The sequence below is a fragment of the Oryzias latipes genome, chromosome 17 (assembly GCF_053564925.1).
Source record: "Oryzias latipes strain Hd-rR chromosome 17, Olatipes_Hd-rR_3.1".
Classification (NCBI taxonomy): domain Eukaryota; kingdom Metazoa; phylum Chordata; class Actinopteri; order Beloniformes; family Adrianichthyidae; genus Oryzias; species Oryzias latipes.
Window position 1 is genome coordinate 13,385,078 of NC_136253.1, and position 25,671 is coordinate 13,410,748.

Here is a 25,671-nt window from a genome sequence, read left to right on the forward strand (position 1 = left end):
CCGGACTCAAGCATTCTGAATGTGAAGATACCTCCAGAACGCCAAGCCTCAGAGCTTGCAGGCCAATTCTCTCCCCGTAAAGCTTAGAATCCCTGCTGACTCTGTTTATCCACTCGAACGAGGACAGAGTTGGCCTGTGGGCGCTGAGAGGCTTTGCGAGCTCAAACCAGCCCTGTTTGTAGGCCTTTCTTTGTGAATCGAACACGTTGGATCGAATTATCCGTACCTTCGCGTAGACCCCTCAAACCCTTTCAACAGTTTTGCTTCTCGAATGTTCACACAGACACACGCGCACACAGACACCTTTGTACGACAGCAGTTCTCAGTTTTATTTTCAGAGGACATACAGGGCGGCACAGAGGACAGACTCGCTGATATCAAAACAGAACAGATTTTCAGTTACTCGAGTGGGAAACGAGGCATCAGGTCGCGCTACCAGACAGCTCGATCCCTTTCACTGGGACGCGTCTGTGTCGCCGTCCCTTCCCTGGCGCTCGGAGCAAAGGGGGCAAAAGGGGACAGTGCAGCCTCTGCAGATGCTCTTTCCGCAGCTCTTGCAGGAGATCAGCATCTTTGTGTCCTTGGAGCGCGGGCATATCTGACATCGTTTTCTTTTGCCCTCGCTGCGCGCGCTCGTCCCGCCGGCTTCTTGCATGCTGACCATTAGATCGTAGGCCGGCCTTGCGCGAGGAACACGCTTCCTGCGAAGTACGAGCGGTCTGACGAGATCTTTGCCCAGCTGCTCGAGGAAGATTCTCCTTCGGTTGCGGTTCCACGGCATCCAGTCCGGGTGCATTTCCCTCCATATCACGTACGCGTTGTACGCCGACATGTCTATCATGTTGTGGAACATAGCCAAGGGCCAGCGCTTGGTCATTCTCCTGCAGCTGTACGTGGCCAGCAGTTTGTCCAGGTTGTCCACGCCGCCCTTGGTTCTATTGTAATCCAAGATCATCTCTGGTTTTTTGTCCCTGCGTTCGTGGCATATTTCGACCCTCGAATGCTTCGTGCTAAGGAGCAGGACGTTTTTGTTCTTTTTGGGCACGTAGGAAAGGGCCGCGGCGCAGTCCGTAAAGGCGAACCTGGAGGAGAGTGCTTCTCGTCCGCGGGCCGACGCGAGCTCCGGAGGCAGTTCGGGTTTGTTGCTTTTGATCGTACCGAGCAGGGTGATGTTCCGTTTCAGGAGCTCGGTGGCGAGCGCGTACGAAGTGAAGAAATTGTCGCACGTGACGTTACGGTGCTCCAGTCCCCGGGTGAGATCCGAAACCACTCGGGACGCAAGGTTTGTCTCTCGAGCACCCGAAGCCAGCTTGCCCATGTACGGTTGGACCCTCCAAGCGTAGCTCGTCCTTGCGTCGCAAGCGACCCATAGTTTGAGGCCGTACTTGGTAGGCTTGCTGGGAATGTACTGTCTGAAAGAACAACGTCCTGCGTAGAGAAAGAAAAACAAAAGGAAGAGTTAAGACAGACCCGAATACGTCAAGGATACCCTGAGAACAGTAAAAAGGGAGGCTGAAACCGCACCTTTGAAAGGAACCATTCGTTCGTCCACAGTCACCTCGGGTCCGATGTCGTAAAGCCTGGGCAGCCGATCGCACCACTCTTCCCACACCTCTCTGACTGCGGCCAATCTGTCCGAAGCGCTCCTAGAGGCTCTCGTGCTTCGATCGTCGAACCTGAGCGTCGCAGAGCGCTGGTAAAAGCTTCTAAGGGACATGGTTGCCCCGAAGATCGGTCGTCCGCACTCGGGCTCCCACAGGCTCACCAACGCTTCGCCTCGAGACCTGTACACCCCGGCCAAGATCAGCAGTCCCACGTAGGCTCTCAGTTCAATCTCGTCCATGGGTTTCGGAGTCTTTGAGGCGTGGGCCTTATCGGCGCTATGGCGGATGGTAGCTATCAAAATCAGTCTTTCTACATTCGGAGTGAAAAACAAAAGAAAAGAAGACAGGATGTCTTGAGCCCCCTCCCTCGCCTCAGTGGTAGGCCCTGAGGCCTGGTGAGGAGGGGACGCCCGGACGCTCGACCGATCACGCTCGTTCGCTGACCACTTTATTTCACCGTTCTTGGAGGAAAATGTATCCGGGTACACGCTCGCGCTCTCTGCGGCTGGTTCTTCCTCTATGTCTTCCTCGGCGTCTTCCTCAACGGCTTCCTCGACGTCTTCCTCGCCCGATGACCTGGGGCCCCGGTGCTGTTCTTCCGTTTCACTTTGAGAACCATCGAGCTCGTCCACGTCCGTTTCACACTCGTACAAATCCCAATCGGAGGGTTCGTCGCCTCTGCCCTGCCCTTCCAATTCATGCTGAGGACCCCCGGGCTCGACCGCTCCATCGTCAGGCTCGTGGGCCTCGTCCCGCGGCGGATCGGATCGCCTGTCCTCGAGAGTTTCACGGCCGACCTGACCGTGGCCCCCTCTGTCTCCGTCTCCCCCGCCCTGCCCTTCCGAGTCGTGCCGAGGACCCTCGGGCTCGACCGCTGCCGCATCAGGCTCGAGGGCTTCGTCCCGCGGCGGATCGGATCGCCTGTCCTCGAGAGTTTCACGGCCGACCTGACCGTGGCCCCCTCTGTCTCCGTCTCCCCCGCCCTGCCCTTCCGAGTCGTGCCGAGGACCCTCGGGCTCGACCGCTGCCGCATCAGGCTCGAGGGCTTCGTCCCGCGGCGGACCGTGGCCCCCTCCGTCTCCCCCGTCTGAGTCCGAATCCCAGTCGTAGGGTTCATAGCGGCCCGGCTTCGGGGCCCCGCGCTGCCCTTCCGAGTCGTGCCGAGGACCCACGGGCTCCACCGCTGCCGCATCAGGCTCACGGGCTTTGTCCCCCGGCGGATGGGATCGCCGGCCCGCGCGAGTTTTGCGGCCGACTCGACCGTGACCCCCTCCGTCTCCGTGTCCCCCGTCTGAGTCCGAATCCCAGTCGTAGGGTTCGTAGCGGCCCGGCTTCGGCCCCCCGCGCTGCCCTTGCGAGTCGGGCCGAGGATCCTCTGGCTCGACCGCTCTTGTTCCCCGCTTGTGGGCCAGGGGCCTCGACCTGCTTCTTAGTGTTCTTTTGCGGCCTTTGTTCATCCTTAGCGCCGCCTATGACCCTAATGTACATGGATGAGCAAGCTCGAGTATGCCAATCATCCTTTCGGTTGACACACGACGAACTCCAGCGGTAATTCAGAGATGGCTTCGAGAGTTGAAATCGACATTGTGTGGTGTAAATACAGACGTGCCCGAATGAAATTAAACTCTGAAAACTGCACTGGTGTGTTTGAATTTACTTTTATTGTTTCCATCGTGTTTGTTCGCTTATTTTTTTTTCTTCTTCATTTTTTACACAGAAATTGGAATTGAAATGAAATACATCTCGCCCCTGTATCAACTTTCAAGACACAGACTCTGGGTCATCCTCTTATTGTGTTTGTTCGCTCGTTTTTTTTTTCTTCTTCATTTTTTACACAGAAAATGAAATGAAATACATCTCGCCCCTGTATCAACTCTCAAGACACAGACTCTGGGTCTTCCTCTTCTATGAAACGCACGACTCCGTCGTGCACACGAAACCCATAATGGGGACCGATCCGGGGACCCTTCAGGGTCCACAGGTCGCACACGTATTTGAGCGTCCTGCACATGATTTCAAACTTTTTTCCAGTCCAATGCTTTGAGCTCGTAGACTTGGGGACTCCTGTGAGGCTGGCCAACTGTTCGCCCATGGCGCGAAACTCAAGGGACCTTTCGCTCCCTCCGCCATCCTCTCCGTCCCGGGACCACAGCGCGGTCACGAGCTTGGCGCACCAAGAGCTGAACTTCTCTCGGTTGCGTATCGCGCCACTCAGCAACCTTTTGATTCCCAGCCCCACTGGAGTGAAGCTGTAGTCTGTTCCGCAGAGGGCCATGAACAGCAAGTGTTTGGATCGGACGCTCTGGTCCTCCTGCGCTCTGGCTTTGGCTCTCAGGAACAGGTGCCTTCCGGAGCGAGCCAGTCTGAGGTAACGGGCGTGAGTGGACTCCGGGATTGCTCCGTCCGCGTAGGCTTTGGCCGTGCGCTTGAGCCCAGCCGTGATCTTTACCTTGGTCTTCTGGGGGTCGGATCCGATCTCTGGTTCTGCTTCGCCCTCCCGGTCGACCTCTGGCTCGCGGGGGCGCTTAGATCCCCGCTCGACCGAGCGTGCTGCGTTACCGAAAAGTTGCGACGAGGGCGCGTTCCCCGCGCCTAAGACTTTCGGGTCATCCGCGCCGCACAGGACCGTGAAGGCGAAGCGTAACGTGTTTGCGCTGCGTGTGCCGGGGGGGTACGTTTTCTGGCTCTCCAGTGCCAGTTCACTCAGTTTGCTCCTCGCGTCAGACTCGAAGAACGCGCTCAGGAAAGCGACGTAAACCGAGCCTCGAACACCGCCCCGGTACAAGAACTCGTACACTGAGAGTTTGAACGCCTCGCCCCCGTGGCTCTCCAGAAGGCGACCCAGATCGGCGTGTCTTTCCGCCGCGCCGTTGGGCAACAGGTGGTGCTCTGCGGAGCCCAGGTCACACAGTGCGCTCAGCCAGTCGTCTGTGGCACCCGGCGCTCTGTTGGCGGTCCGTCGGACCGCTGGCTCGACAAGGAGCTCGCCGAAGGGCGATTCGTGCATGGCTCTGTCCTCAGTGTAGCTTTTGTTGTCCAACCTCAGTGTCAGGCCGGGCCGTCCGCTCGCAGCGAGCACGGCTATCAGATCTGTGTCCCCTGTGCACACTGTCACTGAGCCCGTTAGGGCGTTGGCCAACTCCACCATCAGCGTGTCGGCCTCCGTTTCTCGACACTCGACGCAAGCCTTTAGCAAGCCCTGGAGCCGCTCGTCTTCCGGGCTCCCGAAAGCTGTCAAGAAAACTCCAGGCGTCCCCTCAGGCCTGTAGGTCTTGCCGTCGCAGTAGCTCAGATCCACGACGGGAAAATGGAGGGTCTCGATTTTGAAGTGGTCTGGCTCCGTGAGTGGACTGGCCCCCTCTCCCCCGCGCTCGTTGTGGAACGAGACCAGGTTGCTGGCGCGCTCGCCGGCGGTCTCGGCCCAGCGCGACTCGCCTACCGCCCCCGTGACTAAGAAAAAGCTGTCTCTCATGCCCACGTCGGCCAACAGTTTCATCGTGCCGTACTCTATCTCGGCCAGGTGAGCCTTACAGAACTTCAAGTGACCAGGGACCGTCCTGTTGGCCCTTTCTTCCCTCACGCTAGGCTTCTGCGCCCCGGGACCGTCTTTTACGAGCACGACGCATCGGCCGTGGGCCCTCTCTCTGACGTACCAGGATGCGAAATAGCTCGCCATCCTCGCGACCGACATCTCTGGTTCGCTCTCCCTGTAATCGCTTTCTCTGACTGTGTGTATGACCATGAGATGGTCTATCAGGATCCAGTCCTGCTGTTCGCTGGGTTTCTCGATTACTTTGAAAGGGGACATGTCTGGGTTGGCCAGCATGCCGTGGAGCGCTTGGTGCCTCAGACCCATGTCAGTTCTAGTTGTCCGTCAGTTTCCATCCAGCGCTCGAACATGCGGGGCTTTTTATCGAGTGTCATGCCTACGTGATGCGGACCCAGGACCCCTGGGGGCCCCGCTCGTCTCGGAGGAGGAGGGCGTTGGGTGCGGTGGACGGCCTTGCGATCCCTGATCGGGGTAACGTCTCTGACGCACTCTGGCCTTTTCTCGGTTGAACATGACGTTCCTGTAACAGAGGTCGTTCGGGTCGATGCTCGCCCTGCCGCCAGAGCCTGGCTTCGGATAGGCCTGCACTCTCACGTTGACACAGGTCGGCGTGAGGCAGTTGAGCACCTGCGGACAAAGGCAGTTTATCCGTGGGGAACTTGGTGCGCAGCGTCTTGGTCACGGAGGGCCTCAGACAGCTCCTTATGGTGACTGTGTTCGTGCCTGGCCTCACGATCACCAGGTAAGCGTTTGAGCGCTCCGCCACGCTCGGGTACGTGAGCGAGAACATCGTCCAGGTCAGCCACAGCTGGGCGTTGTACCGCCACAGGGTAGGGGCATCCAAAACGTCGCTGTTTCGGGTCTTGAGCTCTAGGAGGGCCACGGTGTCGGTCGTTGCATCGTGAGCCAGCAGGTCCACTTCCGTGTAGAAGGTGTTCCATCCAGGCAGTGGCCCGCAGCCCCGGGTGCAGCCGTTGTGGTACGTGCTGCCGCCTCGGTCGGGCGTGGGCACGCCGGCCACTTTGAGGCCCGCGCAGATCGGCTTGAGGCGCAGGGCCTCGAGCTGGGCGAGCAGGAGGCGAGACACGGGCCCGGTCTCTGAAGCAGCCTTCTTTCCGTTGAACACGTCCTTGCACTGAGCGTCTACTGCGTTTCCTATGCCCCTGGACATGCGGCTCCTGTCCCAGGCGCGCCTGCACGACTCAAAGTTGAGAGAGCCGTGTGCCAGCAGGCGTCTCAACTCGCCCTCAAACTTACGGGCTGGGTCCTCAGGCGCGTTCAGGATGGCCAAGTGATGAGACAACCAGCCGAGCGGGTTTCGTCGGTCACGGACGAGGTGGCTAAGGAACCTAGCGTATAGGTCCACACATATCATGTTGTGAGATCGGACGCCTCTCCTGCGGCGCGCGATCGAATCCAAGGTCCTCGTGATGCCGCGGACCCTGTACCACCAGTCCTGCGTCACAGCCTTCGCCTGGAGGTCTCTTCTCGACCCTCTGAACTCGATCACGGGCCTCCCGAGCTTCATCGTATTAAATGTCTCGGGGTGGACCAAGACGCTGTGCGGCAGTAACCGTTAAAGGGGGGTTGGTAACTTATGCTGACTCGGCCCTCTCGTGCGCAGGACGCGACCCCGTCTGCCCACCTCTGCTGGGCGGGATGCAGCGGACCAGGTCCGGCCTCGTCGGAGGCTTCGATTCTTTGATTTCGTCCGGAAAAGAGATGTTGATGGGGAGGAAGTCCAACCCCGTACTGAGCGTTGCCAGGTTCAGGGGAAAGTTGGGGGCCGCCATCGCGGTCATCACCTCTCTCATTGTCGGGTTCCTCGCCTTGCCCAACAACATCCTCTACCTGATAGATAGCAGTCACGCCGTGAGGGGGAGCGCGCGGGACGTCTCCTTCGGCTCCTCTACGGCTCAGGAGAGGAGTAGCTACGATCACGCTTACATACACGGCGGCATAGCTGTGATAACCATGGGCTGTCTGGCGATGGTCGTGAGCGTGGTGCTGAGCTTTTTCGCGGCCAAGAGCAAGCGCAAGATGGACGACGCCGAGGACGGAACCAGGAGGCTCAACAAAGGCACCCGGACGGTGCTGGCCTGTCTGATCATGATGAATCTGGAGCTGTTCATGGCAGTCGTCTCTGGTTGCATGGAGCTCTTGTACAGGCCGCTGATTCGGGACGAACACAGGATGCACAACGTGGAGTGCGCCATAGCAGTGTTCAACATCCTCATATACGCCATGTACGTGATCACCATGGTGCTCACCTCCACAGTGCTCAAAGAGAGGCAAGGCGACGGGAAAAATACAGACGCCTTCATGTCGCACAACGCTCATCGAGACGGTCTTAATGCTGCCAAAACATACGGGGATGGCGACTACTATTCACAGTCCAGCCTGTTCCTGTGAAATATGCTAGCAGTGAAAGGACTCTGTGCTGGCAGACGCTTTGAGTGTGTGAAATATTTTTTTTTTTTAGTTTTAAAAATGCTTTTGCTTTTTTACTGTTGCTTGTGCTAAAGTAAACTTGCCTGTGAAACTCAATAAAAACAATGACGGGGTTGATGTGTTTTGTTTGTTGTTTTTGTTTCTTTCTTTCAACTATGTTTTCACTCCAGCAAGGCATGAGTCAAGTAAACTTTATCTATAAAGTGCTTTTGTGACAGCAGAGGCTGACCAAAGTGCTTAATGATGAAAGATAAAACAAGACAACGATCCAAAATGAACAACATAATACAAAAGTAATGAAAATCAGTACAATCACCAACTCAAACTAAGTTAAAAGCCAGTGAGAAAAACTGAGTTTTCAACTTGGATTTAAAATCATTCGAAGAATGGGCCTGCCTAACCTGCATGAGCAGTGCATCCCACAAGCTGAGGCCAGCAAAGGAAAATGCCCCATACACTCTGAGTTTCCCCTGTGTCCTTGGTACATCCAGCAGCAGCTGGTCAGCTGATCTAAGAGGAATGCAGCTGTAGCAGCTCAGAGAGACAGGGCAGAGCCAGACTGTTTAAAGATTTAGAAACAAATAAAAGAATTTTAAAATGAACAGTCAGCCAGTGTAGAGAAGTCAGAACTTGAGTAATATGCTCTCTGTTCCACATGGCAGTTAACAAACATACAGCAGCGATCTTTGCCAGTTTGAGACAGGATAAGGACGAGTGAGAGATGGAAAAAGAGTTACAGTAATCCAGTCGAATAGAAACAAAGGCGCAGATTACTGTGTCAAAGTGCTTTATTGATTAAAACAATTTGACTTTAACCAGCTGCTTTGACTGAAAGAAGCTGGATTTCCCCACTGAATTTGACTGAGTAAATCCACAGTGAAAATAAATTCAGGAACTTCACCCTCTTCGATTCCCGGAGGCCAGACCGAGGCCAGAAAAGGAAAATGCCCCATACACTCTGAGTTTCCCCTGTGTCCTTGGCACATCCAGCAGCAGCTGGTCAGCTGATCTAAGAGGAATGCAGCTGTAGCAGCTCAGAGAGACAGGGCAGAGCCAGACTGTTTAAAGATTTAAAAAATAAAATAAAAGAATTTTAAAATGAACAGTCAGCCAGTGTAGAGAAGTCAGAACTTGAGTAATATGCTCTCTGTTCCACATGCCAGTTAACAAACATACAGCAGCGATCTTTGCCAGTTTGAGACAGGATAAGGACGAGTGAGAGATGGAAAAAGAGTTACAGTAATCCAGTCGAATAGAAACAAAGGCGCAGATTACTGTGTCAAAGTGCTTTATTGATTAAAACAATTTGACTTTAACCAGCTGCTTTGACTGAAAGAAGCTGGATTTCCCCACTGAATTTGACTGAGTAAATCCACAGTGAAAATAAATTCAGGAACTTCACCCTCTTCGATTCCCGGAGGCCAGACCGAGGCCAGAAAAGGAAAATGCCCCATACACTCTGAGTTTCCCCTGTGTCCTTGGCACATCCAGCAGCAGCTGGTCAGCTGATCTAAGAGGAATGCAGCTGTAGCCGCTCAGAGAGACAGGGCAGAGCCAGACTGTTTAAAGATTTAAAAAATAAAATAAAAGAATTTTAAAAGGAACAGTCAGCCAGTGTAGAGAAGTCAGAACTTGAGTAATATGCTCTCTGTTCCACATGCAAGTTAACAAACGTACAGCAGCGATCTTTGCCAGTTTGAGACAGGATAAGGACGAGTGAGAGATGGAAAGAGAGTTACAGTAATCCAGTCGAATAGAAACAAAGGCGCAGATTACTGTGTCAAAGTGCTTTATTGATTAAAATAATTTGACTTTAACCAGCTGCTTTGACTGAAAGAAGCTGGATTTCCCCACTGAATTTGACTGAGTAAATCCACAGTGAAAATAAATTCAGGAACTTCACCCTCTTCGATTCCCGGAGGCCAGACCGGGTGTACCTGTCTGGGGTCAATACCAAAGGGGGGTATGCGTTTTTAAAATGACCCCCCCTCCTTACCTTTTTTTTAATCCGTGCTTTTCTTTCCCCCTAAGACAGCACAAGGGTTATCAATCTTACCTGTGATAAGCATGTAAATAGGTATTGGTTTGTCAATATAACCCTTCCGCTCGCTTAGGTTGGCATGTGCTTTGGGGTCTGCATGACCCCCCTCCAAAAAAATATAACTCCCTCCGCTGTTTTACAGGGCATAAGTGACCCCACGAGGCATTTCTCGGTGGCCAGCACGAAACCCATTCCCTCCGCTGTTTTACAGGGCATAAGTGACCCCACGAGACAATAATTTATTTATTTTTTTTCTCTCCATCCTCTCCGCTGTTTTACAGGGCATAAGTGACCCCACGAGGCATTTCTCGGTGGCCAACACGAAACCCATTCCCTCCGCTGTTTTACAGGGCATAAGTGACCCCACGAGACAATACTTTATTTTTTTTCTCTCTCCATCCTCTCTTCATTTTCTTTACACCCCAAGACCAGGGGGTGGAGAGGGAGGGAGGAGGGTATCATTTTTTTTAAATTTATTTTTATACCCCTCGCGCTGTGCTTTGGCGTGCATTCGACCCCGTATTATTAAAAAAAAAAAAGCGTTCACTCCGCTGTTTTACGGAGCTCAAATGACCCCAAGAGACAATACTTTATTTTTTTTTTCTCAAAAAAAAAAAAAGCGTTCACTCCGCTGTTTTACGGAGTGCAAATGACCCCAAGAGACAATACTATTTTTTTTTTCTCCAAAAGCAAAAGCGTTCACTCCGCTGTTTTAGGGAGTGCAAATGACCCCACGAGGCTATGCTTTTTTATTTTCCTATCTTCATTTTCCTTACACTGCACGACCACCAGGGGGAAGGGGGGGGGGGATCAATTTTTTTTTTAAATTTATTTTCATACCCCTCGCGCTGTGCTTTCGCGTGCATTCGAACCCGAATTATTAAAAAAAAAAAAGCGTTCACTCCGCTGTTTTACGGAGTGCAAATGACCCCGCGAGACAATGCTTTTTTTCATCCACTCTTCATTTTCCTTACCCCTCCCACTCGCTCAGGTGGGCATGTGCTTTGGGGTCTGCATGATCCCCCAGAGGGTGGAGGGGATTGGGGGGGGGCATCAATCTATTTATTTATTTATTTTCATACCCCTCGCGCTGTGGAGTTTGCGACTACTATTCGCAGTCCAGCCTGTTCCTGTGACGCTTTGAGTGTGTGAAATATTGTTGTTGTTTTTGTAAAAAAAAAAAAAATGCTTTTGTCTTTTCACGGTTGCTTGTGTTACAGTAAGCTTGCCTGTGAAACTCAATAAAACAATGATGGAGTTGATGTGTTTTTTTTCTTGTTGTTTTTTTTTTCTTTCAACCATTTTTCACTCCAGCAAGGCATGAGTCAAGGTAGGTAAACTTTACAGCGACTTTTTCTTTTTAGCTGGGACTTTTGATTATGTTTTATGCCTTTCTTTTTTTTAAAAAAAAAAAACCTGTTGCAACTGTAAGACTTTAGATTATTATTAAATACCTTTTATTTATTTTTTTGTTTCTTTTTTTGTTGTTTGTTTTTGCTTTCAAAAAATAAAAAGTTGTGTCTCAGCTCGCTTTTTGGAAAATCAGTTTTAAGACAGGAGCAGTTGGTGCAATACCTCCACACCAGGTGGTGGCAGTATTGCACCATTCTGTTTTTCTTGTCAAGCTGCAGGAACGTAAAACAACTTCCTGTTAGCATAGCGGCACATATGAAGAATGGCAGAGTGGAAGAATTGCAGTTTCTGTGGTGTTCCAGGCTGTTCGTCTTCCAACCAAAAACAGCCCTACTTTTCATTTCATTATTTTCCTGTGGATCCAAACCTCAAACCCAAATGATATAGGCGATCCGAAGAGAGGAAGGGCATAGTTTAATGTAAACACAGGTGGCACCCTCTGCTCTGCTGCCGGCAATTTCACTCCGGATTGTGGTGCGGCTGCGTCGTTCGTCGCCCGAAGAGTGGTGTTGTCCCGAGCCTTTTCCCTTGGAAAAACTTTACTGCTCCTTTGAGAATGGAGTCATTATATGACAGAACCTCAAACATCGGGCTATGCAGCTATGCTGTGAAGATAGCAACATGGTGGCTAAGCTAAGGCAGTAAATGGATCAGGACTACGTGACACACCCACCTGCAGGTAAGGTTGTTCATAATGTGTTTGGTTAACGTTAGTCAACTATGTGTACCGTTATTGGATAAATGCATTTCTACCTGAACAAATTAATGTTTATAATCAGTGATGAAAGTCTTCCGGGAATTCCCGGAAATCCGGGTTTTTGAGCAAACCGAACGTACTTTCCGGGAAATAAAGACCTGATCTCTACGGACAAATCGCTTTCCGGATTAGAAAATGGTCTGAAATCAGCTAATTTTAGCTTTATTTTCTATATTTCTCCGCAGATGGCTTCCTCTATGGTCGTGGCCATCTTTCGTCTTCCCGGCCTAATTGACCAATGACGGGACGTTTTAGTTGCTTTCGGATGCGTCGACGGGTCTGATTGGCTCTGTCTGCACCACGTGGTCAGCGTGACTTGCTTCCCTAGAGACCAAAACTGGCGGACCCACGCTAAACTTTCACAAACACATCTGAAGAGTTTGCGATCAAATTTGTGTTAAAATAATGGCAGGCATCGTCATTATTGAGCGTGGTCACGACCTCAGTTGTGAGAAGACGATAAAAAACAAATTGAAGTGGTCTTGGCTGGAAAAAAAAAAAAAAAGATTTTTAAGGTAGTGTAGGTCAAATACTTTTTTGTGTAAAATAATCTCAAAACCACATTTTGAAATAATTTCAATTTTAGTTTTGAGTTTCAGTTTTTATTTTGAATACATTTCTCTATCTAATTTATTTGTATTTCCTAATTACCATGATTTAGTTCAGTATAGTTAACATTAATTATAAGTATTTGATGGTTTGGACCCGCACTCCCTTAAAAAATAATGTTTACAATGTTTAGTTTAGTTTGTATGTTTGTTTTGATATTTCCCAGATTACTTAGTATTGGTGTTAAAGAATTGATGTATTATGTTATAGAATTATAGTTTAAAGCAGATCCCATATTTTGATGTAATTATAGTTTGAGAAAACAGTGCAAGTGGATGTTGTACATCAGTCATTTCTAAAGCAGAAATAATGTATAAATAACTGAGGTATTTTCATAGAATATCATAGTTACTGGTGTTCTTTTTGCCATTTGGGGCTTTGATGTTACTATATTTTAGCAATTGTATGTTTTGCAGCTTTAAGGAAAAGCGTAGATTGTAGGATTGTGTTACTTTGAGCAATTTTCCAAATTCTTTTTTAGGACCAGCAAGTCCTTAATGGAGAGTCAAACTAGGGGTTTGAATGACAAATCATGATGCTCCAATTAGTCTTAGTTTCTTGATAAAGAAGTGAATAACTAGCTGCCAGAATGCACCAGAATGCATCTAAGACCACGTATTTTTCCAAAATTTCGCTCTGTGCCCGCCATATCGCTCAAAGAAAAGTTCAGGGATTTTTTCCTTGCCTGACTTTCATCACTGATAATAAAAGCTGTTCATGCTCTCACCTATTTTAATTACATGTATTTAATTAATTTAGAGTATTTTGTCATTTTGTATTTTCTTTAACAAAAATAAATGAAACCTTTTTGTAATTAAATACTTAACATACTTTTCAAATCATGATTACTGTGTTGTGGTGAAAGGTAGCAAATGTTTTAATACTGATTTTTAATTTCTTTATCTTCACAGGTGCTCTGGATGAGGCTTTCCATGACTTAGAAGCCAAGTTCCTTTGCTGGAGCCAGGAGTCGATGTCATGGCGGACAAAGAGTTCCTCGTTCAAGACCTCATTACTGACATTGGATCTAAGCTCATCATTCCACCTTTTAAGCGTTCAGCTCCATCAGCAAGGAGGAAACGGAACAAACGCAGTCATGCCCCGCCTCAGAATTATGGTGGAAAGAGTGATCTGTAGGATAAAGTCCTTTCACATCAGGGACTCTCTCGTGCCGCTCACACTGATGGGCAGTGTGAATCAGATCTGGCTTAACTGCCGTGTTTTGGCAAATTGTCAAGGACTTTTTTGTTTTGAAGAGTGAATTAATGTTTGGTATGTAAATAATGTATAATGTGCAAATAGTATGGAAAAATTTAGTGTTCCCACATATTCTTAAAATCTAATTAAATATAATTGTTATATTATTAATATTTTTCTGTTGAAATGTGACTTTGACTTCACACAAAAATTAGATGAACAAATAAAACAATTTTGGTCAAAATTGTGCCTCATTTACTTTTTTGGTATGCGTAACAACTGATTAATCACAACACAAATAACATCAAACATTTACAATAAAAAACAACATTACAGATCAACAGTAAGACAGAAGGCTGAACTAATTGTTAAAGACAAGATAAGTGTAATTTCAGGTAGCTGGGACGTTTGATTATGTTTTATGTCTTTCTTTTTTTTTTTAAAAAAAAAACCTGTTGCAACTGTAAGACTTTAGATTATTATTAAATACCTTTTATTTATTTTTTGGTTTCTTTTTTTGTTGTTTGTTTTTGCTTTAAAAAAAAAAAAAAAAAGTTGTGTCTCAGCTCGCTTTTTGGAAAATCAGTTTTAAGACAGGACCAGTTGGTGCAATACCTCCACACCAGGTGGTGGCAGTATTGCACCATTCTGTTTTTCTTGTCAAGCTGCAGGAACCGGAAATCAGAAGCTATGCGGTCTACCACGCACGCATTTAATTGCTTTTAAAAACTATAAACACTAAATTGTGCAGCACTGTATGCCGTTATAGTTATCAATTAGGGAGGGAATTCGGACACAGCTTTTCAGGACTTTTGGAACCTTGAGATTTAATGTTTACAAGCTTCACGTGTTTACATGGCTTTGTTACAAAACGGTGAGTTTTCCCGGTCATATGTGGGCTTACCAGATATATCAAAAATAGAGATTAAAACATTTCTTAAAATGTAAAGACAACTCAAAGATGATGATATAATATTTTTCTACATTTTCTCATGTGATGCACACGTGTCGAACTACGTTGGTTACATATATTGATTACAATTAATGATTGCTATTACTTTTATAAAGAGCTTATATGTGGCTTGAAAAGTAACGAAAATAACATGTCATTCTGGGGGGGAGGTCCGGTCCACATCAGCGCCATCTTCCTTCATGTCATCGTCGTCCTCATCAGAAGAACTGCCGATATAAATGACTCCAACATGACTGTAAGGTATCGCATGTTCCCCATAGATTTCCATCTGTAAAAGATATAAAGACGTTAGGGAAATTTCATGTGTAATTGCATTAATTATTCATTAAAGAATAATGAATCAAAATTGCTTGAAAAGTAAAAAAAAAAAAAACAATACATTACCTGGTTGGGTTGCATGTTATGGTTTATTGAAAGTGGTCTCTGGTTTTTTGTCTTCAAAGTGAATTTTTCATCACTTTCTGTCTGCACGCCTTTGTCAATCTTCGCAGGTTTGTCTGCTGTTGGAGTGCCTTCAGTTGAAGATGTGACATCTTCTATCATCTTTTCATCTTGGAAACTGGTTAGGTTTCTATTGATGCCTTCACAGCACAGGTATTGTCCTCCACAGAGGCAAAAACACCTCTTCCCTGAGCCAGGTTCAGGTGAACCAAAACCTTGGAGGTCCTTAAGATCTGCAGAAAAAAATGAAGGGGTAAAAGTTGTCCCGTCTAAATTTCTTTCGTGAATAATGCTAAGATCTTCCATCTTGTGCTCCAATCTGTTGTCCTGGGGAAAGCCTGAAGTAGAATGGGGAGGCCTTTATTTAAATCCTCTGTCTGGAGTCTGACTTCCTAATAAGGTTGAGGAGCAAGGTCGTAAATCAAAAGTTCCGAAGTTTATGGTTGCTCCTTTACCATAAACACATACATTTTAACTCAAGGATCAGAATTAGCTATTCTATCATTGTGCCATGTCATGTCAGACACCTCAGAACCCACACAGATTTAAATCTATGGAGGTTTTTAATACTAAACTCTGTGACATTTATGTGTGCTTTCTAGTATATTTAACCCTTAGATGCGCAACATGGGTCTAAAATGACCCGCATTCATTTTCTATGTAATCTTATGATGGCTGAGTTTTCATTTTGTTGTATCTTTTAATATATATATATTTTTTGCTGTTGAACATTCCAAGTATGCTTTAGATTTCTTGTTTTTATTAACCCAGAATAAGATTTTCAGTTTCGAACAATTTCAGATACCTTGGCATTAACATAACAAAAGATATATCTGGACTTTTTAAACAAAATTTTCTGAATCTTTACCAACAAACAGACAAACAATTTAAGCGTCTAGGTAATGTACCCATCTCATTAGCTGGTCGTGTAAATATAGTTAGAATGAACGTATTGCCAAAATATTTATTCCTTTTCCAATGCATCCCTATTATAATTCATTAAAAGTTTTTAAAAAAAAAATCGATTCTCTTGTCTCATCATTTATTTGGAATAAAAAAACACCCAGAATTAAAAAAGTTTTTTTGCAAAGACCAAAATCCCATGGTCCCATATAAGAAAACATTTTAAATGGAATTTTTGTTCAGTACAAATGCCGTTGACCAACAATCAAGCTTATAAATTACTATCACATGATACATTTAAACAATGGGGCTCTAAAGGGATCCACTTAGTAGCAGATTTGTTCATAAATAAGACTTTCTCAACATTTGACCAATTAAAACAAAAATATAATCTTGATAACAAAGACTTTTTCAAATATTTACAGATTCGCGACCTTATTAGGGCAATCTTTCCCACCTTTCCCAGTCAACCAGAAGAAAATGTCATGGATAAGATTCCCCACACCTACAGTTCATCAGATTCGATTGTTTCTCCCCTTCTTCTCCTCCTCAAAACTGTGCTTTTATGCTTCTATGAGATCAGAGGTCAGTTCACCTTTCGTGAGCCGCGTCTATCGTTGGCAGCCAGACACCATAGTGTTTGCTCCACGTCATGTTTCACACCGAAACGGTTTCTGATCCTACTCGCGATCGAGAAGAAATTTGCCTTAGCTTTTGAAAAATCTCAAGAGTTGAGCTTAAATGTAAGTGCGGACGAGCCAATTTATTCGCCCAAAACAGAAAAGAAATACAACCTTTTTGGTAAAGTTACATTTGTGATTAAGACGAAAGAAAACCGATAATTCAAATAATTCAATCTCTTCAGTGGCTGTAAGTGATTGTGTAAAAAACAGCCCTGCAGCTTTTGCACATTTCATCCACAAGGTGACAGCATTCTCCACAACAAAATCCACTGCCAACCTATTTGAATCCCTGTAAAAACAGCAACTTAATAGCAAATCAAATGACAATAAAACAATCCAACATAAAGAACACAACAGCTCAATGAGGGTGAGTTTGGAAAGTCATAGTCTTTATCGGTCTGAAAAGGACCTCTTTGCACCAAATCCATTCTTACTGGATCAGAGAGTGTGGTTGGTCATTCAGCTGGATCAACTGGATTTAAGTTTGGGCGAATTTTGGATCCAGTCTGCTCCTCTTCCATACACGCCTCTCTTGGAGCCTCTGGAACATAAGATACAGAGCTACAATAAAAGCAAACAGTTAAAAGAAAAACAGTCAAATGTTTCCCTTTCAACAGTAGATGTGGTGACAGAAGTTTCTTCTGCAGATAAAAAACAAGAATTATTATTGTACAATAATCAATGATAAAGCCAATAAAATATCTATAGCAGAATAATAATATATTGGCTCGTTTAAAATCTGTGTGCAGGTTTTTCACAATTTCATGATCTTTTTATATATTTATGAGAGATTTATTGTTTGATTGTATATTTGCATAAGGTCATATTTCATTATGCAGACACTGTTTTTTTTTTTTATTACTCCAAAACTTTTTAATACTTTTTGAGAGCAGAAGAAACTGTCGGCTGAGATGGAACTGTGCAAAACATCATCATTATGTAAACTAAAACTGCAAAATATAAATGAGAAATAAATGTACCTATTTATAAATAATAAAATGTGAACACTAATTTGAGAATAAGTGGAAATATAAGCCTTTAATACACTTCTTTTTGTATTATTTTGTATGTTCATAATTTTAAAATTAGTACATTTATTTTGTTTGTCATTTATAGATGAGAACCTTTATTTCCTGACACACTCGTTGTAAAACTCAGACTACCTGACTGTCTATAACAGATAAACAGCAGTTTTTATGCTGTAATAAACCGAAAAATGCAGAACGCACTAAATATGTGTTACCAAAACAATGAAACAAAACGATAACGTGAGTTAATTGCGCAGCTGCACAGAACTGCTGGATAATGTAAAAATAAAGCCCCAACATCCTCCAAACTTACCTGGTGACTGATGTTGAAGTTTTTTTTTTAATCCCTTTTAGCTCCTGGTGGATAAAGTCTCTGAGAAATTAAGTTTTCTTGTTGTCGAGTTGATCAGTGACAAAATGTGCTGGTTCGTTGATTTGTTGTTAGGAACCCACCTTGAAACGGAAGGCATCCACCTAAGGGCTGTGTAAACATTACCTGGTGACTGATGTTGAAGTTTTTTTTTTATCCCTTTTAGCTCCTGGTAGATAAAGTCTCTGAGGAATTAAGTTTTCTTGTTGTCGAGTTGATCAGTGACAAAATGTGCTGGTTTGTTGATTTGTTGTTAGGAACCCACCTTGAAACGGAAGGCATCCACCTAAGGGCTGTGTAAACATTAAGGTTAACGTTTTTTAGGTTTCCTGCTTTTCTATTCCCGTTTTTGCTTGTTCCTTTAGCATAAATCCTTTTAAATTTGATTCTGTCAGGTTAGGTTATGTGGACAGTGTTTAAGTCCAAAATACATTTAAAAAATAAATAAAAATACAGATCGGGAGAGGTGCAGGAGGGATAGACCAGCATTTTATGTATGTATGTATGTATGTATGAATGTATGTGTGTGTGTTGAAGGCCGATAATCATTTTATTACCATTTAGCTTATAATCTTGTTTATGTTTACGCTGAACACTTTTATTGAAACTGCTGAAACTTTTATATAACTTTTGCATTATCTTAAAGTAGATGTGGATTTTACTTAAATGTGTTTGCTAGATCTGTTTTTTTTTTTTAAGGAGGGGCGTGATGGTGACCTCAGGCCTTGTCTACAGAATCAATGTATTTTCTCTTTATTTTATCGCAAAGCCCTTTTCGCACCTTCAAGGAGTTGTAAAGTGCTATATGTATGAACAAAGTGTCATTCGTTCAGGTTCCCTTAAATGAAATAATTGTTTCTGACAGAGGCAAAACGACGGGGGAAAATAGTGTATGAGGATTCATACCTGCAGATCGTTCCCGACATTCCACAAAGCGTTCGTATCGCCAGAAGAGCGTTCAACTCCGTGTGCGCGCACCTCATCGAGAGGAATATACGCTTCCAGATGGCTTATCCAGCAACACTGTCCTTCACAATCAACGGACCTGAAAAGACTTTCAGAGACTCGAAAGAGGCTGAACTATTTCTAAAAATTGCCCACAAATGAGGTACTGTACTTCTATTCCAACCTCAATAATAATCTGGTGAGTAAACGTCGCAGTAATGAATGACTAATGTTTGTTAAGGGTATTGAATGAATTGCACTCCTCGGGAGAGAGAAATTTGACTTGAGTTTACTTTAATGACTATGGTAATCTTTATGTTTCTTAAATTTTTACTTATTTTTTGTTTACTATGTTTTGTTTGTTGCGGGAATTTGGGAAAGTGTCTTCACAGAGTCTTCTACTTGCAATCTGGACATTTTTCTGACTCAATATTTCTACAACTAAAACATAATAATGCAAAAAGTATTGTTATTGGAGTAATATATCACCCACCAGACTCTGATTATGACATATTTAGAGACAAACTTGAAAACATTCTTCTCCACATAAACCTAACGAACATAAATTGTCTTATTATGGGTGATTTAAATATAGATCTATCCAAGGACAATAAAACCAACAATGACTTTATTAATACTCTTTTCTCCTCATCCTTTTTCCCAAAAATCAATAAGTACACCAGAGTTGCGGAAAAAAAAAAAGCAAATCCATTTTGGACAACATGATAACTAATACAGTAAATATTGAATATAAATCAGGGGTTGTATACTCAGACATTACAGACCATTATCCTATTGCATGCTATATGAAACTAAATAAAAAACCGTCAATCCCACGTACAAGGAGAAAAGTGAAAGTTGTAAACACCCAAACTTTAGCAAACCTAATCAGTCACCTTCAGACCAAAAGGTGGGACGCAGTATTCAACACCACAGATCCCGAATCTGCATATAATTCATTAATTGAAGAATTAACTGACTCAATTAGCATAACAATCCCAGAAAAAAAAATAGACAAAAAGACATTTAAAGTAAAACCTTGGATAACCAAGGGAATACTAAATTCAATCAAACAAAAGAATAAATTGTACAAAAAGTATATAAAAAAACAAATTATTTAACTTACATAAAATATAAAAACAATCTAACAAAACTATTACAAATAAGCAAACAAAATCATTTTACTACACAACTGAAGGTTGCATCTGGAGATCGAAAAAAAAAAAAGTCTTGGAGGGTGTTAAATGACATTCTCAGCCGCAGAACAAAAACTACAGTCATCCCTGATGCCTTAGAGCAGTGGTTCCCAAACTTTTTCTGCAGGGCCCCCCTTTCTAAAGATTAGAATATTTTCGAGCCCCCCCACACTGACACAAACATACAAATCCTTTGTTTCTAAACTCCACTGCGCCTTATAACATGTGGTTAATGAGAAATCTCTCTCTGAACGGTAGAATTCTGTTATCTGAAGCTGAAGGAATCTCTAGATCTGTCTATGTGTCTCTGTCTTTAGAAATGCCAAAACACATCTGTAACCTATTAAACAAAACATTATTTGATTTTGGAGGAAAAAATGTCATTACTTAAGGAAAAATATTTGTGTAACAGCAGAAAACATTGGGGCATGGATGTATTAACCTTTGAAACTTTAAACAACTCTTTTAAAATAAAGTGGTTAAGTAATTTATTGAAAGGGGAAGACAATATCTGGAATGCATTTCCCAAATATATATTTGACACAATGGGAGGCATTCAATTCTTGCTAAAATGTAATTGTAAAAATGAAAAATTACCCACAAAACTTTCAAACTTTTACAATGAAGCCCTGCTGGCCTGGAAACTCCTTTATAAACATAATTTTTCTCCAACAACTTGTTTTATTTGGAATAACAGTAATGTACAATACTAGAATAAATCACTTTTTTCCCTAGATGGTATGATAATGATATTGTTTTAATCAGACAACTTTTCAATTCTCATGGACATCTTCTGACGAATGAAGAATTTCTTTTAAAATTCGGTATTCCTGTTCCACCCAGAGAATATGCAATAGTGTTAGATGCCATTCCAACCAGTCTACTTCAACTGTTTAAAGGGATTTATAACATAAGTCAATTAAGAACCCAGACAATTTTTTTGGATATAACAAAAATATAAACATAAAAATAGTTTCCTCCTGAGTTCCACAGAATGAACAAAACAGGTCCATGTCCACAACAAATCTACTCAAAGTTTTGGTAGGATATATACAATGCAATATTTTGAAGGACACCTCTTTTATTTTGTTATTTAGACAGTATTTATTACTAATAGTCCAAGCATAAGCCCATTTTATGTCCACAAATTTGGATTCCCAGTAAAACCTCCCAGCAGGTAAGGTTGTGGTCTGTAAAAGATTTCTTATTTGTTTATTGGAAACTGAATTAACACACATATCCACATTGTCCAAAAAAATTGTCTGGGTTCTTAATTGACTTATGTTATAAATCCCTTTAAACAGTTGAAGTAGACTGGTTGGAATGGCATCTAACACTATTGCATATTCTCTGGGTGGAACAGGAATACCGAATTTTAAAAGAAATTCTTCATTCGTCAGAAGATGTCCATGAGAATTGAAAAGTTGTCTGATTAAAACAATATCATTATCATACCATCTAGGGAAAAAAGTGATTTATTCTAGTATTGTACATTACTGTTATTCCAAATAAAACAAGTTGTTGGAGAAAAATTATGTTTATAAAGGAGTTTCCAGGCCAGCAGGGCTTCATTGTAAAAGTTTGAAAGTTTTGTGGGTAATTTTTCATTTTTACAATTACATTTTAGCAAGAATTGAATGCCTCCCATTGTGTCAAATATATATTTGGGAAATGCATTCCAGATATTGTCTTCCCCTTTCAATAAATTACTTAACCACTTTATTTTAAAAGAGTTGTTTAAAGTTTCAAAGGTTAATACATCCATGCCCCAATGTTTTCTGCTGTTACACAAATATTTTTCCTTAAGTAATGACATTTTTTCCTCCAAAATCAAATAATGTTTTGTTTAATAGGTTACAGATGTGTTTTGGCATTTCTAAAGACAGAGACACATAGACAGATCTAGAGATTCCTTCAGCTTCAGATAACAGAATTCTACCGTTCAGAGAGAGATTTCTCATTAACCACATGTTATAAGGCGCAGTGGAGTTTAGAAACAAAGGATTTGTATGTTTGTGTCAGTGTGGGGGGGCTCGAAAATATTCTAATCTTTAGAAAGGGGGGCCCTGCAGAAAAAGTTTGGGAACCACTGCTCTAAGGCATCAGGGATGACTGTAGTTTTTGTTCTGCGGCTGAGAATGTCATTTAACACCCTCCAAGACTTTTTTTTTTTTCGATCTCCAGATGCAACCTTCAGTTGTGTAGTAAAATGATTTTGTTTGCTTATTTGTAATAGTTTTGTTAGATTGTTTTTATATTTTATGTAAGTTAAATAATTTGTTTTTTTATATACTTTTTGTACAATTTATTCTTTTGTTTGATTGAATTTAGTATTCCCTTGGTTATCCAAGGTTTTACTTTAAATGTCTTTTTGTCTATTTTTTTTTCTGGGATTGTTATGCTAATTGAGTCAGTTAATTCTTCAATTAATGAATTATATGCAGATTCGGGATCTGTGGTGTTGAATACTGCGTCCCACCTTTTGGTCTGAAGGTGACTGATTAGGTTTGCTAAAGTTTGGGTGTTTACAACTTTCACTTTTCTCCTTGTACGTGGGATTGACGGTTTTTTATTTAGTTTCATATAGCATGCAATAGGATAATGGTCTGTAATGTCTGAGTATACAACCCCTGATTTATATTCAATATTTACTGTATTAGTTATCATGTTGTCCAAAATGGATTTGCTTTTTTTTTTTCCGCAACTCTGGTGTACTTATTGATTTTTGGGAAAAAGGATGAGGAGAAAAGAGTATTAATAAAGTCATTGTTGGTTTTATTGTCCTTGGATAGATCTATATTTAAATCACCCATAATAAGACAATTTATGTTCGTTAGGTTTATGTGGAGAAGAATGTTTTCAAGTTTGTCTCTAAATATGTCATAATCAGAGTCTGGTGGGTGATATATTACTCCAATAACAATACTTTTTGCATTATTATGTTTTAGTTGTAGAAATATTGAGTCAGAAAAATGTCCAGATTGCAAGTAGAAGACTCTGTGAAGACACTTTCCCAAATTCCCGCAACAAACAAAACATAGTAAACAAAAAATAAGTAAAAATTTAAGAAACATAAAGATTACCATAGTCATTAAAGTAAACTCAAGTCAAATTTCTCTCTCCCGAGGAGTGCAATTCATTCAATACCCTTAACAAACATTAGTCATTCATTACTGCGACGTTTACTCACCAGATTATTATTGAGGTTGGAATAGAAGTACAGTACCTCATTTGTGGGCAATTTTTAGAAATAGTTCAGCCTCTTTCGAGTCTCTGAAAGTCTTTTCAGGTCCGTTGATTGTGAAGGACAGTGTTGCTGGATAAGCCATCTGGAAGCGTATATTCCTCTCGATGAGGTGCGTGCACACGGAGTTGAACGCTCTTCTGGCGATACGAACGCTTTGTGGAATGTCGGGAACGATCTGCAGGTATGAATCCTCATACACTATTTTCCCCCGTCGTTTTGCCTCTGTCAGAAACAATTATTTCATTTAAGGGAACCTGAACGAATGACACTTTGTTCATACATATAGCACTTTACAACTCCTTGAAGGTGCGAAAAGGGCTTTGCGATAAAATAAAGAGAAAATACATTGATTCTGTAGACAAGGCCTGAGGTCACCATCACGCCCCTCCTTAAAAAAAAAAAAACAGATCTAGCAAACACATTTAAGTAAAATCCACATCTACTTTAAGATAATGCAAAAGTTATATAAAAGTTTCAGCAGTTTCAATAAAAGTGTTCAGCGTAAACATAAACAAGATTATAAGCTAAATGGTAATAAAATGATTATCGGCCTTCAACACACACACATACATTCATACATACATACATACATACATAAAATGCTGGTCTATCCCTCCTGCACCTCTCCCGATCTGTATTTTTATTTATTTTTTAAATGTATTTTGGACTTAAACACTGTCCACATAACCTAACCTGACAGAATCAAATTTAAAAGGATTTATGCTAAAGGAACAAGCAAAAACGGGAATAGAAAAGCAGGAAACCTAAAAAACGTTAACCTTAATGTTTACACAGCCCTTAGGTGGATGCCTTCCGTTTCAAGGTGGGTTCCTAACAACAAATCAACGAACCAGCACATTTTGTCACTGATCAACTCGACAACAAGAAAATTTAATTCCTCAGAGACTTTATCTACCAGGAGCTAAAAGGGATAAAAAAAAAAACTTCAACATCAGTCACCAGGTAATGTTTACACAGCCCTTAGGTGGATGCCTTCCGTTTCAAGGTGGGTTCCTAACAACAAATCAACGAACCAGCACATTTTGTCACTGATCAACTCGACAACAAGAAAACTTAATTCCTCAGAGACTTTATCCACCAGGAGCTAAAAGGGATTTAAAAAAAAACTTCAACATCAGTCACCAGGTAAGTTTGGAGGATGTTGGGGCTTTATTTTTACATTATCCAGCAGTTCTGTGCAGCTGCGCAATTAACTCACGTTATCGTTTTGTTTCATTGTTTTGGTAACACATATTTAGTGCGTTCTGCATTTTTCGGTTTATTACAGCATAAAAACTGCTGTTTATCTGTTATAGACAGTCAGGTAGTCTGAGTTTTACAACGAGTGTGTCAGGAAATAAAGGTTCTCATCTATAAATGACAAACAAAATAAATGTACTAATTTTAAAATTATGAACATACAAAATAATACAAAAAGAAGTGTATTAAAGGCTTATATTTCCACTTATTCTCAAATTAGTGTTCACATTTTATTATTTATAAATAGGTACATTTATTTCTCATTTATATTTTGCAGTTTTAGTTTACATAATGATGATGTTTTGCACAGTTCCATCTCAGCCGACAGTTTCTTCTGCTCTCAAAAAGTATTAAAAAGTTTTGGAGTAATAAAAAAAAAAAACAGTGTCTGCATAATGAAATATGACCTTATGCAAATATACAATCAAACAATAAATCTCTCATAAATATATAAAAAGATCATGAAATTGTGAAAAACCTGCACACAGATTTTAAACGAGCCAATATATTATTATTCTGCTATAGATATTTTATTGGCTTTATCATTGATTATTGTACAATAATAATTCTTGTTTTTTATCTGCAGAAGAAACTTCTGTCACCACATCTACTGTTGAAAGGGAAACATTTGACTGTTTTTCTTTTAACTGTTTGCTTTTATTGTAGCTCTGTATCTTATGTTCCAGAGGCTCCAAGAGAGGCGTGTATGGAAGAGGAGCAGACTGGATCCAAAATTCGCCCAAACTTAAATCCAGTTGATCCAGCTGAATGACCAACCACACTCTCTGATCCAGTAAGAATGGATTTGGTGCAAAGAGGTCCTTTTCAGACCGATAAAGACTATGACTTTCCAAACTCACCCTCATTGAGCTGTTGTGTTCTTTATGTTGGATTGTTTTATTGTCATTTGATTTGCTATTAAGTTGCTGTTTTTACAGGGATTCAAATAGGTTGGCAGTGGATTTTGTTGTGGAGAATGCTGTCACCTTGTGGATGAAATGTG

The 25,671-nt window shown here is 42.7% G+C and overlaps 1 protein-coding gene across 3 annotated transcripts in view; it reads right to left on the reverse strand.

Annotated features, from left to right (window-relative positions):
• Positions 1-13,854: 13,854 nt before the first annotated feature.
• LOC144986701 (uncharacterized) overlaps positions 13,855-25,671 on the reverse strand; it is a 77,260-nt gene continuing 65,443 nt past the window's right edge. For 2 of the 3 annotated variants that reach the window (XM_078934477.1, XM_078934475.1), the window contains 2 exons: positions 14,980-15,269; positions 13,855-14,863 (listed from right to left, as the gene is read on the reverse strand). In XM_078934477.1, the coding sequence (XP_078790603.1) occupies positions 14,729-14,863; positions 14,980-15,269 (425 nt within the window). In that variant the 3' untranslated portion in view covers positions 13,855-14,728. The remainder of the gene's footprint in view (positions 14,864-14,979; positions 15,270-25,671) is intronic. The other variant, XM_078934476.1, reaches the window with a different exon arrangement.